This window comes from Cetorhinus maximus, chromosome 17 (assembly GCF_964194155.1).
Source record: "Cetorhinus maximus chromosome 17, sCetMax3.hap1.1, whole genome shotgun sequence".
Classification (NCBI taxonomy): Eukaryota; Metazoa; Chordata; class Chondrichthyes; order Lamniformes; family Cetorhinidae; genus Cetorhinus; species Cetorhinus maximus.
The window spans coordinates 100597375-100613227 of NC_135895.1; the positions used below are offsets into that span (position 1 = coordinate 100597375).

The window sequence follows — 15853 nt, forward strand, 5'->3', positions numbered from 1 at the left end:
TGCACACAGCACTCCAGTTGCAGCCTAACCAGCATTTTATACAGTTCCAGCATAACCTCCCTGTTCTTGTATTCTATGCCTCAGCTAATAAAGGCAAGTATCCCTTATGCCTTCTTAACCACCTTATCTACCTGTGCTGTTACATTGAGATCTATGGATATGCACTCCAAGGTCCCTCCAGTCTTCAGTACTTTCCAGGGTCCTAGTTTGCCTTGTTAGCCCTCCCAAGTGCATTAACTCGCACTTTTCTGGGTTGAGTCCCATTTGCCATTGCTCTGCCCACCTGGCCAGTCCATTGATATCCACCTGAAGTTTACAGCTATCCTCCTCACTATTTACCACCCTACCAATTTTCATGTCATCCACGAACTCCTTGATCATACCCTTTACATTTAAGTCCAAATCATTTATGTACACCACAAACAGCAAGGGCCCCAGCACCGAGCCCTGCAGAATCCCACTGGAAACAGACTTCCAGTCACAGAAACATCCCTCTATCATCAGCCTCTGCTTCCTGCCTCTCAGCCAATTTTGGATCCAATGTGCTACTTTGCCTTGGATCCCATAGGCTCTTACTTTCTTGACCAGTCTGCCATGAGGCACCTTATCAAAAGCCTTGCTAAAGACCATGCAGACCACATCAAATGCATTACACTCATCAACACTCCTGGTTACCTCCTCAAAAAATTCGATCAAATTTGTCAAACACGACCTTCCCTTAACAAATCCATGCTGACTATCCCTGATTAATCCATGTCTCTCCAAGTGCAGATATATTCTGTCCCACAGAATTCTTTCCAGTAACTTCCCCACCACCAAGGCTAGACTGACTGGCCTATAATTTCCTGGTCTATCCCTTCCTCCCTTTTTTAATAATGGGATAACGGTAGCAGTCCTCCAGTCCTGTGGCACCTCACCAGTGGCCTGAGAGGATTTGAAAATTACTGCCAGGGCCCCTGATATCTCTTCCCTTGCCTCCCTCAACAGCCTGGAATACATCTCATCCAGACCTGAGGAGTTATCCACTTTTAAGGCCACTAAACCCGCGAGTACCTCCTCTCTTTCTCTATGTTAATTTCCTCTAATATTTCACAGTCCTCCACCCTGATGACTATATCTGTGTCATCCTTTTCCATTGTGAAAACTGACGCAAGGTATTCACTGAGGGCTGTACCCACGTCTTCCGGGTCCACATGCAATTACCTCTTATGGTCCCTAATTGGCCCTACACTTTCCCTAGTTATTCTCTTGCTCTTTATATATTTAAAAAACCCCTTTGGATTTTCCTTTATTACACCCACCAATGCTTTCTCATGCACTCTCTTAGCTTTCCTAATTTCCTTTTTAAGTTCCCCTCTGCACTTTTTATACTCCTCTAGGGACTCTGCTGTTATTGAGCCCTTGATATCTGCCGTAACCCTCTCTTTTCTTCATAATCCTAACCTTTGTGTCCCTTGGCATCCAGGGTTCTCCAGCCTTGGTCCCCCCCCCTTTGTCTTTACAGGAACATATTTGCCCTGTACTCTCGCTATTACCTCTTTGAATGCCTCCCACTGCTCTGCAAGTAGCAGCTCCCAGCCCACTTGGGCCAAATTGTATCTCATCTTAGTAAAATTAGCCTTTCCCCAGTTTAGAACTTTTATTCCTGGCCCAACCTTCACCTTTTCCATATCCTATTTCCTAGCCTAAATCTAACTGAGTTAAGGTCACCATCTCCAAAATGCGTCCCCTACTGATAAGCCTTCCACCTGCCCGGGCTCATATCCGAATATTAGGTCCAGAACTGCCCCCTCTCTTGTTGGGCTTTCTATGTACTGGCTAAAAAAATTCTCCTAGATTCAACCTAAGAATTTTGCTCCCTCCGTACCTTGCACACTAAAACTGTCCCAGTTAATATTTGGGTAGTTAAATTCCCCTAGTTTTACTGCATTATTCTTACACGTCTCTGAAATTTGATTACATATTTGATCCTCTATCTCTCCCTGACTGTTTGGAGGCCTATAGTACACACCCAACAGTGTGTTTGCCCCTTTTGTGTTTTTTTACTTCTACCCATATGGCCTCATTTGATGATGCTTCCAAGATATCATCCCTCGTCACTGCTTTAATTGATTCCTTGATCAATATTGCGACCCCACCCTCCCCCCCCACCCCTCTTCTATCCCCCTCTTGATCTCATCTGAATATCTTATAACCAGGAATGTGGAGCTGCCGATCCTGCCTTTCTTTTATCCAAGTCTCGGTCATAGTTATGATATCATACTCGCAAGTGCCCATCTGTGCCCTCAGCTCGTCTGTCTTATTCCTCAGGCTCCTTGTATTAACATATATTCCATTTAGCCTGGCTAAACTCACTTCTTTCTTATCTGCCCTATAGATATTCTACAGTGGCTTTTGCCTCTAATACTACGAGCACCATTTGAGAGAATTAATATTTTGTTGATTTGTCAAGTTAAAAGGTGTTAATGTGCAGAGTTCAGAACAGTCACTAACATGTTGTCCAATTCTTGTTATTGAGGCCGTATTTGGAGATTTTACCAATATTTTCAAATGATGCTTCAAGTCTTCAATACATTGTGCCCCAATGAATTCCAATTCTTTGGGTACTCTCGAATAAACTTCTTCACCTAGTACTGGTGGAGGTAGATGGTTTTGAGCATGACATAAAGTGCTACAGAAGGTAACTAGTTCCTGTGGAAGTTCTTACACATCTTCTACAAAGGTAAACTAAGTGCATGACTCTTGGTGAGAGCAACTCGTCTAGGCCCAGAAATATAATTCAAATGAAATGGAGGTGGGGAGTCAAAACTTCAAAGAAATGCACCTTTTTAAAGCTCAAAATAATAGATAGTAGAATGTAAAATGTTTGGTATTCTAGCAGGAGCTGCTTCTACTTTTTGATGAAGGCAACCGGTGTAGGCATCAGGACATTTTGGTTCTGGAAGACTGTTGTGCCTCAATTTGTGTTTTTTTCTAGAAACCACCTGATGTCTTTGTTATTTCTAATTTTCCTAGAATTGCCCACACGCTTCACAAAAGGCAAAATTGTTATGGAGGGAAAGATTATATTTGCTGCTGGTGATGGAGAACATGCTCCTACAAAATGTAAAAACCTGGTCATGATAAGCACTAAATCCTAGGAAACTCAGAATTTTTTTACACAGAAGCTGAAGCCAGGGACAAAATTCTCACACAGTAAAGAATGGCTTCTGTCGTAGTGAATCTAAAAAGCATTAAGTCATGTAGGTTAGGACAAAATAACTCTCAGACAGGCTTTACTTCAACGTTCCCAATAGATCACACAATAGATATTTATTACCAAGACTATAACATAACAAATGAATACTATGCCATGCCAAATGTAAACAGAAGATTTTTTAAAAACTGTTCTAATTGCATATAATATAATTTTTTAGATCTGTCCTCAAAAGCAGACCTCTAAAACCAATGTTGAATTGTTTTAGCCTTGCTGTTCAAGCATGTTCAGCAGTGACTTTCTACATGTTCAAATACCAAGGGCAGAATTTTGCCCTTGATGGGCGGGCGGGCCCCACTGGCTCGGTGGCGGGCGGCCAGCCAATCACCGCCGCCGAAACGGGCCCTGCTGCCATTTTGAGTGGGCGGGCCGCCCGACGGGAAGTGCTATGCGCTTCCTGTGCGGAGGGGGAGGGATCCCCCAACTGTCAGAGTGCGCTGTTTCACGCATGTGCACAAAAGAGCGCACATCTCCCTGAGGCTAAGTGCTGCCACAGGGAGAGTGCTGAAAGTTTTATAAACTTCAAAAATAGAAAAATAAAAAAGTTATTAACATGTCCCCTTCATGTGACAATGTCACACAAGATGGGACATGTTAATAAAAATCACAAACTTTATTAAAGTTTTTTAAAACAGACATGAAACCTCATCCCGCCGGTGGATGAGGTTTCATGTTTTTTCAGAAGCCCGCCGGGACTCCTGGCCTGCCCACCAACCTCAAGGTTGGATGGACAGGGCCTTTAATTGGCTTAATTATCCTGTCAATGGCCTCAATTGGCCACTGACAGGTCGGCGGGCGGACAGCTGATCGCACTGTGTCCCTGCCTTCCTGGATATTTAAATGGGGCGGGATGATGTCCAGGGTTCCCCCCGACATCATTCCGCACCATTTTCGCATCGGCGAGCGGGCCCCACCCCTAGCTCGCCGACAGAAAAATTCTGCCTCAAGTATTTTTTTAACATTCATAAACTAAGATCTGCAGTCATCTGACATCTTATAATCAAACCCTGAAAGCCTACCTTAGTTCTGGCATCTGTGCTAAGAAAGAACAATAAGGTTTCAAACTGGGAAAAGGGCCACTGCAGTGCCATGAATTTGGTTGGCACTGAGACTGTGGATTTCAATTTTTCTCATTGTTTCAGGATGCAGTTTGAGAAATGGTTTATTTCAGTAGTGCTTTAGCCATCTTACCATTATTTTCCACAGTGTTATAATGCTACAGCATGATTTCCAGTGCTAGACAACAAGTTTAGCATTCCTCAAAATCTGTGCTGAATCACAATGCAGTTTGATTTCAGCAGTATTATGCCCTTCCAGTGTGCAGCACCTTTAGAATTATCATCTCATGAAAAGTCTAAAGACCTGCTCAGTGGGAAAGCATTATAACACTGTAATAAATTTGATCCTTACTCAGCACCTGGTTATGTGCTGAGCTCAAGTGAGTGCTAATTCAGTGTCCAGCACTAATTGTTGAGATTGGCAGTAAAATTGGACAATGGTTGCGAACATCCCAATTTGTGGAACAGCCACTGGAGTAATGAAAACTGAAACATTAATGCAAGGCAAGATGAGATTTTGTGTACAGATGCAGAAATATGATGCCTGAGAAAAGTTCTCTGGTCCATTGAATACTGGATCAATAAGAGACAAATTCTATTTTATGAACAAACTTTTTGTGGCTCAGTTGTAATAGCGTCCAGTGTAAGAAGTTAGTGGTTTATCAGGCCAGAATGAAGGCAACAACACAAAATCCAAAGCAGCAGTCCCAAACTGGTTAGCTTGAATCAATTTCCTACAACCGGCTATATCTCTAAGTACTTCAGAAGAACAGATTGTACCTTCCTTCTGCCTTGTTCTTCTGGCTTCAAATGTTCTGCACCTCAGACTTCTTATCTTTTATCATCATTCATAAATGCAGGAATAAGCAACCGTGGGCAGCCATGTTTATAGTGGCATAATTTTAAGTCAGATTCTAGCAGGTGACTTACTTAAGCCTGAGCCTAAGATTATTAACTCTGGCTCTCAATTTTTCATGGTTCCGTATGCTCATCAATGGGTTGAGGAAGTTGGAAATAGGAGCATATAGGCCTGGAGACATATTAAAGATACTGATCTTAAAGAACCTGAACTAAAACAACAGTAAAGTTACATTGCATCATGCTTATTTCCTGAACAGATGTTCTAGTAGCAAAGTGATAAGAAATAAGGACATAGAGAACTCAAAAGCAAAAGGATTGCAGAAGCCAAAAGAAGAAAGCGGCAGAAGACAGGCACAATCATGTCTCTTGGTTCAAGCTAACCTTCAGGCTCAAAAGTCAATGATATAACAGAGAGCACAGAAAAAGAAAGACTTGCATTTATGTAGAACTTTTCATGCCCGCTGAACGTCTCAAAGTGCTTTATAGTGAATAAAGTACTGTTGCTTTGTTTTCACTGTTGTAACATAAGAGATGTGGGAAATTGTATAGGGTTTTGGTGAGGCCACACCTGGAATACAGTGTGCAGTTTTGGTCTCCCTCTTTAAGGATCGTCATAATTGCTTTGGAGAGGGTAGAACAAAAGTTCATTAGATTGTTTCCCACGATGAGAAGCTCAGTAAATTGGGCCTATAGTCTCTGCAGGTTAGAAGAACGAGAGGTGATCTCATCAAAACATGCAAGATTCTGAAGGGACTTGACAGGCCAGACACTGAGAGGATGTTTTTCGAGAGCAAGAGAACATAGCATCAAGATGAGGCATTGATTATTTAGGACTGAGATGAGGAGAAATTTCTTCACTCGGAGGGTGGTGAATTTTTGGAATTATCCATCCCAGAGGGCTGTGGATGCCACATCGTTAAGTATACTTAAGGCTGACACAGAGATTTTTGTTATTTTTCATTCAATTGATATGAGTGATGCTGGCAAGTCCAACACTGCTGGCTGCCCTTGAGAAGATAGGGGTGATCGGGCAGGAAAAGTGAACTTAAGGCAGGAAATGAAGTTGAGGCAGGTATTGAATGGCAGTGCAGGTTCGGGGGGCCATATGGTCTACTCCTGCTTCTAATTCTTGTGTTCTTACGTAAAACTTTTTTATGCAGCAAGTGATTATGATCTGGACTGCAACCCCTAAAAGAATGGTGGAGGCAGATTCAAGCGTGCCTCTCAGTTGGATAGGTACCTGAAGGGAAAAGATTTGCAGGGCTATGGAGGGGTGGCACTGGCTAAATTGGTCTTGCAGAGAGCTAGCACAGACAATGATCCAAATGGCTTCCTTCTATGCTGCAACTATTCTATAAATCTATCCAATGATTCTATGAAATAACTAGTAATGTATTCCATTGCCTGGGAAATACTGGTTTGAAATAGAATGGCATTTCAGAACCAGCTTCTCTGAAATTATATTTGTGTTCCCAACTGGTCCAAGTAAATGAATGCCATGCCCAACTCAAATCCCATTTCAATCAAGGCTGCTGAGAGTTAACAGTTTTTTTAAAAGTCTGCAGTCAATTCTTTGGTTAAAATATTATCTTAAAAAAAAACAAAATGATCAGTTGAACTATGCCTTGCCAACACAATCTTCAAAATAACATAGCAATGTAATAAAAAAAAAGTAGCTGTCTGATTGTTCAAGCTTTTCTGCATTATAAACCCTTGAAAGGATCAATGGGTCAGCTCAGCATGTAGCCTCGAAGCAGTCTATTCATCATAAACTCTTTGGTCTTTATTACACTGTTGTGTAATCAGAGTTCTGTATCAGTAGCAAGATTGGACTTGTTACTTCCAGACATACCCTGTGTTATGGCAAAGGTCAAAGAAACAGGAAACCCCCCGAACTGCACAAGGAAATAGATACACCCAATATTGGTTAGGGAGCATGCCTTTGCTGCTTGCATGTTTACAACAGACATATGGTTTTGGTCACACTCTTAATGAAATGCATCCCGCTTCTGTAATTAGATGGATTTGTGTTGTGCAGGGTTGCTCACCTAAAGAATGTGCTGCTGTCGTTTTCGAACTAAAGAATCTGCCCAATCCAAGGTCTCCCAGCTTTACTACCCCAGTAGCTGTAATGAACACATTAGCGGGTTTGATATCTACAAGGGAACAAAATATATGTAAATAAATATGAAGTATTGACACTTTACTACAACTGGAAATATTTTAAATAACATTATGAGGTCTCACAACTTTGTCATTCAATTAAAAAATACTTTCGCTTCCCAATATCAACAAAATGGGAAACTTGCTTCAAATACTCGATTAATTCTGAATTAAACAAAAACTTATTTGGTTCTGTCTCATTTTTAATTTAACAAATGAGGCAATCACACACAGTTTTGCAGTTTTTGAAGAATATTCGAGGGATAAAATCAGTCCCTTAAAATCATTCAAAATTATTTGCCTTGTTATTCTTACATTTTCTTGCCTTATTCCTGGAGGACAATTCATTGATGGTGCGAAATATAGTTCTACTGGCATCCAAAGTAGCACCCTAACTGCTGCCCAAGCTGAGATCAGATAACTTAGCTCAGGCCAGGGATATAATCTAGGTGTTTCCCAGGCACTACCATGTGAAACAGAAAAATAAACCAGTAATGGATTAGTTATTGAGACCACACAGTTGGGGGAAACCATGCATTCTCTTAAAGTTCCGTCAAATCATCTCCACCCACACTAATAGCAATGGAGTATGGTTCCAAATTTCTGACCATGTGCTTCTATAAATAATTGCCAGAGTTCATACGAGTACCCATGTTTACTCATTCTTCATATTGCTTTCCCACCTTGTAGAGAAGCACAAGATTTTGCCTGGTATTGAATTCCATAGTCATTTGTAAATGAATGCACATGGAATCATTGGCACGAATATGAAAACTGGCATCTCATGGAACACGTTGATATTCTTCAGATTGTATTATTATGTAAAGTAAATACTGTTTCAAAACTATGGATGAACACAATGTTTCACATTTATTTGATCTGAAATTAATAGTTGCATGTCATGGGTGCAGTTAAAATTGATTTGGCAATGAGTGAAAGAGAAAGAAATTAACTTTATGGACCAAATCTTCTAGCCTTCAGATCGTCAGGAACTGATGTATGATTGTAGATATGCGTTCAGACCCACTGGAAGTCCTGTTGCACGGACCTATGTGGGAATTTCCCAGGAAGTTTCGACTTTTGATGGGCAATTCCCCTGCTCCTCAGCACCCTCCGCGAACGTCTCTGACTCTGAGCTAGAGTCGGAGACTTCGGACAGTTCCATGGTACTTACCTGGATAGTTACCTGGGAAATGTTAGACAGGTGAAAGAATGGTTTAACACACACATAACTTCACTGTCGCTGGGTCAAAATCCTGGAACTCCCTTCCTAACAGCACTATGGGTGTACGTACACCACATGGACTGCAAGAAGGCACTCACCATCACCTTCTCAAGGGCAACTAGGGATGGGCAATAAATGCTGGCCAGTGAAGCCCACATCCTGCAAATGAATAAAAAACTAAACGACTAACCCCCAGTCACCACTCCTGATGTCCCAACCCCGACTACCACACCGACTCAACCTGACTACCCCGATCCCTCGACTACCTCACATCAGCCAGGTACCCCCCCAACCTGACCAGACTACCCCACTGACCCGACTACCCCCCCAACCTAACCTGACCCGATTACTCCTCCCAAACTAACCCACCCCCCACCCTGACCCAACTACCCTCGACCCGTCCACCAACTCACCCACCTCGCCTATCTACCAACCTTATCTATTCACTCATCTATTCATTAACTGGATCTTTAAACTTACCATACAGCATCTTGCACCACAAAAAGGGGCGGGTCCTGTCTTTCCTCAACTCTGATCTGTTCCGATCGAGTTCCCTAGGGGATGCTGCGCTGCGCATTTCTGCAAAAGCTGGGAGCAGGAGATCCCGGAAGAAACACGCAGCAGTGCTGAGTCGTGGGAGGTTTTGAGCGCAACAGAAATCGGACGATCATTGCTGCTGCTCGGAAGATCCTGGTCTATGTTTTACCAATAGGGAGTCAAATTGATAATAAAAGGTCTCCCATGCTATTTATAAAACAAACTAGGGTTTCGAAGAAAGGTCATATTGGACTCAAAAAGTTTCTCTCTCCACAGATGCTGCCAGGCCTGTTGAGTTTTTCCTGCATTTTCTGTTTTTTTTTTTCAGATTTCCAGCGCCCGCAGCGTTTTGCATTTATTTTATTATCAATTGTCAATAAAAGGCTAGATAGAACGACAACAGATAAATGCAGCTGACTAACAAATTAGCTTCAATCTGGGCAGTGTAATTGTGTCATGTCCAAGTAGCAATTGCAAAGAAGTTTTCGTTAGAGCTGAGACTGTGACCTTCAGACCACTATTATATATGTGGGCTCCTTTAGCAGCTCGCATCTTTCAAATGATGGACCTCAGTAATGTGAATTCACACAATCCATTAATTATCTAGCATTTTCAGCCTGTAACAGCACATCTAACAATCTCAGGACTATTTGGCACTAATACTTGCTGCAAAATCTTTGCCATTCTGAAGGTGCTTTACTTCCACCCTCTTATACTACAATTTTTACTTAGAGAGGGTGTATAGCATTTAAGCAGGAAGGGAAGCTTGAGTAGGAGCTTAGGAAGGAGTGAAGGAAACAGAGAACAAAAAATAGTGATAAGGAATTAGAGAAATGAGCACTGGCTACAAGGTAGTAGGGATGAGGGATTTGGGTTTGAAAGAGAGAGAGATCGGGAGATGTTGGCAGGATCACCAGGGAATGCAGGTTAGTTGAAATTGAGAGAGAGAGGCATCAAACTGTGTGGAAAGAAAATGGGCAAGTGGGTATGAGAGAATGAGGATTGACAGTGTAGAGGAGCAAAGAATGAATATGCATATATGTGGCATCTTTCATGGCCTCAGGATGTCTCAAAGTTCTTCACAGATGCTTCTCACCTATGTCTTGCCAGATCCCTCCACCAATCATGACTATTCCTCCAACTCAGCATCCCCCCACCTCCCTCGCCCAGGCCCAGAAAAAACCCTAAAAGAACTACAATGTAAGACACAAAGAGAGACCCATGACTGGGAAAAACAAAGGCACAGAAAATTTGGTGGAAAAGACAGACAACAAACAGAGGTGTATTAGAACGTGATGAGGAGTTTATCAAAAACTTTGAATTTTACCCGTCTACAGTCATGATTCTAGTTCTAAGAGATCATGGTGTCAGTGACTGAAAAATGATGCTGGAGACCAGGAGTGGCATAATTTATGATATGGTATTTCAGGAAGCAGGATGTTTTATTTCCCTGGCTTTGGGAATCTGTGGAGCTCACACAGGCAACTTCTGAATGGTGGCCTATTTACCCAAATATTTAAATCAATGCAGATATAAAAAAACTCAACAAAATTAAATTTATCTCCCTAAAATGCAATCTACAATTAAACTTAAGCAATATATTTTTACTTGCTATAGCTGAAGATATGAGGCTTGAACAAAATTAGCAGTATTTACTAGTCTTTTTAACTATATGATCCTTTTAATCAATGGTGAATTAGCTTTCCATCCAACAATGCCTGTGGAGAATGCAGCTAAATAGCTTGATTACCCCTTAACAATTTGCATTATCAATCTTCGTGTTGTGGAACTGGAAGAGTTCAACAATTTTTGATAGCCAAGTGAACTACCAACCAAGTGATAGTTTCCACTTAACTGATTGCTTGATCTTGGGAGCACTGTTCTATCCTCAGACTATGTCAGCACATTTAAAAACTAGTCCAATTAACAAATGCCTGTAATTTAGTAATTTTTTGGAAAAGCGACACTTTTTGTAGCATGACTAAATATAAAATGCACTGTTAGTAGCGGCATCAATACACTGATCAGTTCATGCTAGCTCAGTGTGTTACTCACCAATGTCATCATTGCAGAGAATTCCAGGCTCATATTTTGACTTAACATGAGCAATGCCATTGCACTCCAATTTTTTGTAAATAAGTGGATGATTTTTAAATTCATTAATGTTAAAAAAAACTCCCTCTTCCTCTTCACCCTGGTAAAACTTCAAATTCTTTCCTTTCTACTCTACCTGCACTTGGTCCCTAACTCTTCCTGTACTCTCTTACTTATCATGAACAAAGCCATGGGAGATTCTGGAATTGGATATGATACCAATATGTTCAAACATCTACGTACTACACCAAGTCAGTCTATTTAAGCAGAACTAATTCTGATATGTGGTGTTCAAACAAACCCATTCAGAAAATGACAACATCAACTGAATGTTTTGTCTTCTAATGGGTTATGGTTATTATTATTATGTATTGAAGTTACCTCTGTGCATGACACGCCGAGAATGCATGTGTTCCAAGGCACTGCAGAGTTGAACAAAATACTTCCATATTGTTCTTTCTGGAATCAGCCGCTTCTGTTTCTTAAAATGCTGCGAAAATAGCAGATATCACTATGAATCCATTGATAGATTTTAATTCTATAACATTCTTAATTTGAAACTAAACTTAATTCTGAAAGCAAAAAGCTAACACATTTATGTACACAACATACAACTTCAGATTGCAATACAGATTTAGATGGTATAAATATACAAATGGATAGTATAAATGGGCAACTCTTGAAATACTAATAACTTGTTTGAGATTACAGCCTTAACTCTCTTCTGGGAATATTGAAGGCAGAAAGACAACAATTGTCACTAGGTATTCACCTGGTTTATTTTATTTGCACATGGAAGGACATTTTGATTTTCCAAGGTTCATTTAATAAACAAGCAAACTGAAAGCACACATAACCAAGGATGGAATACAAAAAGTTAATTTGTCTCATTAAGCTTATTCCTCCCACAGACCATGCACTATGTACCGCAGCATGGATTTAATAACCACCTATGAAATCTACAGAAATAAACTGTTCAATAAATAATCACTAATACCAAAGAAAATCAAGCAGAACTACCTGATGATCTGTCCCTCTCCACATCGATGAATCCAATTGTAATCGAAGTAAGGTTGGACAATTTTACGTACAAGCTCATTATCATTTGCTGGAAACAAGATCTTACTTCTCGTCATACAGTGGAAGATCAGATTAGCTGTTTTACTGTTGCCTCATACTGTCATGATGAGTTCATCAAGCAAAATGTATTTAATCCAGATTCGTCTCCTTTTCATGCTCTACATTCAAATTCAAATCAACTGATATTTCCATGTTTCTTGTCACTGTTCCTCATCTCATCATTTCATATTTATCCACTGCAAACAACATCGTGTCAGTCCAACTTCATAAACCATTCAAATCCCTCTGAATTTGTGCAATGTTATCTGCTCCTTAACTTCCCCATCAACTTTGGCAAGGGTGCATTTAAATCAGTTTTATTTGTCTTCATTTCAAAATAATTTGTCTACATCATAAACAATAATACCAAGTGCTGAGGCACTCCTGTAGCTGCCTCCTTCCAATTGCCTTTTAATTGTGCTTTCCAAAGATAGCATTTCTTTGGTCACAGTAGAATAGCCATTGTGTTCTAATATTTGACATAATCTGTACTTCAGTACAATTTATTGGCTTTCATCCCGTTATTTTAGAAGTGGATAATTGACATTAATTGTTTTGCTGATGCTTTGCACGTTTCCACTATCTTGAGAGGAAGAATTCTATTTGTGTGTTTCACTGTACACTCAGTCCAAATTAAATACCCTACTTCCATTTCCACATTTTTCATTCCCCAAAGAATTTAAGATCCTTTTTCAACCTTTTCTTCAATGGAAATTAATTCAGTTCTAAGTTTGTTTTCAGAGCTCAACTTCAATTTTGAAAGTGCTCACATCACCCTAGTCACTCTTTTCCCCATCCTCATCAGTGCCTTTTTGAAGGTAGAAAACCAGGCACTATATTCCTAAAGTGGCCCCATCGTAATTTATAATTTCTTTTGATTTATAGTCTAATGTTCCCAATATGTATTTAATTAGCCTTACTGATAACAACGTTACAATGACAAAACTCAGTGAGTGACTGGTCAACAATCCAAACTCATTCTCCTCTTTCTCCATGTTTACGGATATACATTCCTTAACCTTATACACATTCTATGTAATCCGACACGGAATGTATCACCTAATGTTTATTTGCACTAAAATCTGCCTCACATTTCTTTCCTCATCTACTCATTATATCCCTATGAATGATACCATTTAGCTTATACTCATCACTAAGTTACATCATTTATTGTGTTTAGGCAAGATAATTGCAACCAGTGTTCTCCAAATCAGTTGTGTCAGGAATCAAGGATCCAGAAGACCGCTGCTAAGCTATACTAGCCACTGCCTCTCACTTGCCACCACCTTCTAATTTTATTTCCAATTGTCAATTCCATAAACTTTAACTTGCTTTAAAAGTCTCACATGTGAAACCTTATCAACTGCTTTCTAAAATTCCAAGTAATTAATTTCCACTAGCTAGTGCACATTCACTAATTTAATTTAGGTAACTCATCAAATTAGGTTAGAGAGCATAACATATTGTTTCTCAATACTGAGCAGTATGTATGCTCACTGTGCTCTTAGGCATCCAATATTATGCTAAGTGTTTTCTCTCTGATTCTGCCCCCCAAACTGCAAATGTTAGGCTACTCAGTTTATTTCAAGGCTCATTTTCCACCTATTATTTGTATACTGGGATATTTCCAAGTTCTGATTTGCACTGATCTCTGTATGCAGTTTCCAAAAATTTTAACCAGAACCTTACGTATTTCCAAACACACTTCCCTATCTGCCCTAAGTGTTTAATTACTTTTAACTCATTGGATTTATTCATAAGACATATTTTATTAATAACAAATTCATCACTAATCTCTTTTTATTGCTTTTATTTCAATACTGCAATCTTAAAAATCTACTCTGGGTAACCAAAGGTAAAGTTCCTTTTTGAATCCTAAACCAGGTAGAAAAATAGGGCTATTTCTTTGCTGTTTCATAAATCATTTTTTAATGATTTTTAATGTCAATTTCTGAACTAGCAACATCAGGACATATTAAATGTTTTCTCAGTCAAGACAATATTATCACAAATTAATCTCAAATGGCATTGCTCACAATGAGTTGAATAATATTTGTTAACTAAAGCTGCAGCTCATGAAATTGAAGGCAAATTGTTAACCTGGTTAGGAAATTGGCTAAGCAGAAGGAGGGAGTAGGGATAAAAATGGGCAGATACTCTAATCAACAGGATGTGACTAGTGGTGTCCCGCAAGTATCTGTGTGGGGGCATCAACTATTCATTAGGTGATGGGATAGAAAGGTTTGTTAACATGGCAATCATCTTGTTAAAACCAATTGGTAGTTAAACAGGTGATGGGCATTAATTATCCCAACTGAATAGAATAAAAAGGTACAGCTGGAACACTTTGTGTGGAAGCTAGTAGCACTGAGGAGTTGTCTTGGAAATAAACCAGCTTTAACCAAGAGACCTGCTTGGATTAACTCTTCCACCACAAACTCTTATTGTGACATGGTAGCAGAGGATAAACTTTTAAGCTTTGCTGATTAATTGCTGTATATGAAGCTTTCTGCCTTAGTCTTGAGGGAAAATAAGTGCACTGTTGCTAACAATTTAAGTTATGGAATGGTGGAAGGACAGTGCAAAATTGTAAGCTTTGACTATCTAGCAATTTTTTCTGACTCTGAGCCTTGTCAGCAATGGAAGGCTGAAGTTGAAATGTGGACCTGGGTTACTGCTATACCCCAGGAGAAAGTATAACTTTGGCTTTATCATTACCAGCTGAAAGTAAGATAAGGAGTAAAGTATTTTCAATGTGGAAAGTGGATGACTTGGATCATGAAGAGGGATTAAACCGTCTGATACAATTTTTGGATATGTGCTACAAAAAGGATGAGTTATTTGAAGTGTTTGAAGCTTTGATAAGTTTAGGGAATAAGATGATCAGTCCATGGAAGAATATATCATGGATTTTGATAAATGGTACAGGAGACTACAGCAATTTGAACTTGAAATTCCAGAATCGGTATTGGCATTTAAATTATTGGACTGTGCTCACATTTCCCATGTTGATAGTCTTTTAGTACTAACAGGGGTTCAGTTCTGGGGGAAAGAACCTCTCAGGTCAAATGGCTGCTACCCTAAAAACATTTCTGGGGAAACAGTTGTTCCCTGCTGCCACTTTAGCAAATGCGAACAACTATGCTATAAAACAAAGGGTAGAGGATTCAATGGTAACTGAATTTTGCAGTTGACCAAATATTAAATGAAGATTACAATACAAAAGTGGGGTTAATGACAAAAGGTCTGAAAATGGTTGCAACCCTAGCCAATTTGAGAGTCGGGACAAAGTGTGTCTGGGATGGTGACCATAAATGTTTAAACCCAAAAAATGCATGGGGAATGGTTAATTGGTATTTTTGGTGTGATTCCCAGTACCATTACACAATGAACTGCCCACAGTGAAGGAATTGTGTTTTTTGAAGTGACCCATGAGACAGATTCATCTGAAAATGATGGTGACTGCCAGGTTAGAATTATATTGATCAGAGTTTCAATCCAGTGATGAGTATCTTGACGGTAGATTCCTTCAACAGTGGA

The 15853-nt window shown here is 39.9% G+C and overlaps 1 protein-coding gene across 3 annotated transcripts in view; it reads right to left on the reverse strand.

Annotated features, from left to right (window-relative positions):
• The window catches only part of nek7 (NIMA-related kinase 7), a 188469-nt gene that overhangs the window by 35084 nt on the left and 137532 nt on the right, over nucleotides 1–15853 (reverse strand). For all 3 annotated transcript variants that reach the window (XM_078561716.1, XM_078561714.1, XM_078561715.1), the window contains exons 7-8: nucleotides 11576–11684; nucleotides 7224–7331 (exon numbers count right to left, since the gene is read on the reverse strand). In XM_078561716.1, coding sequence (XP_078417842.1) covers nucleotides 7224–7331; nucleotides 11576–11684 — 217 coding nt within the window. The remainder of the gene's footprint in view (nucleotides 1–7223; nucleotides 7332–11575; nucleotides 11685–15853) is intronic.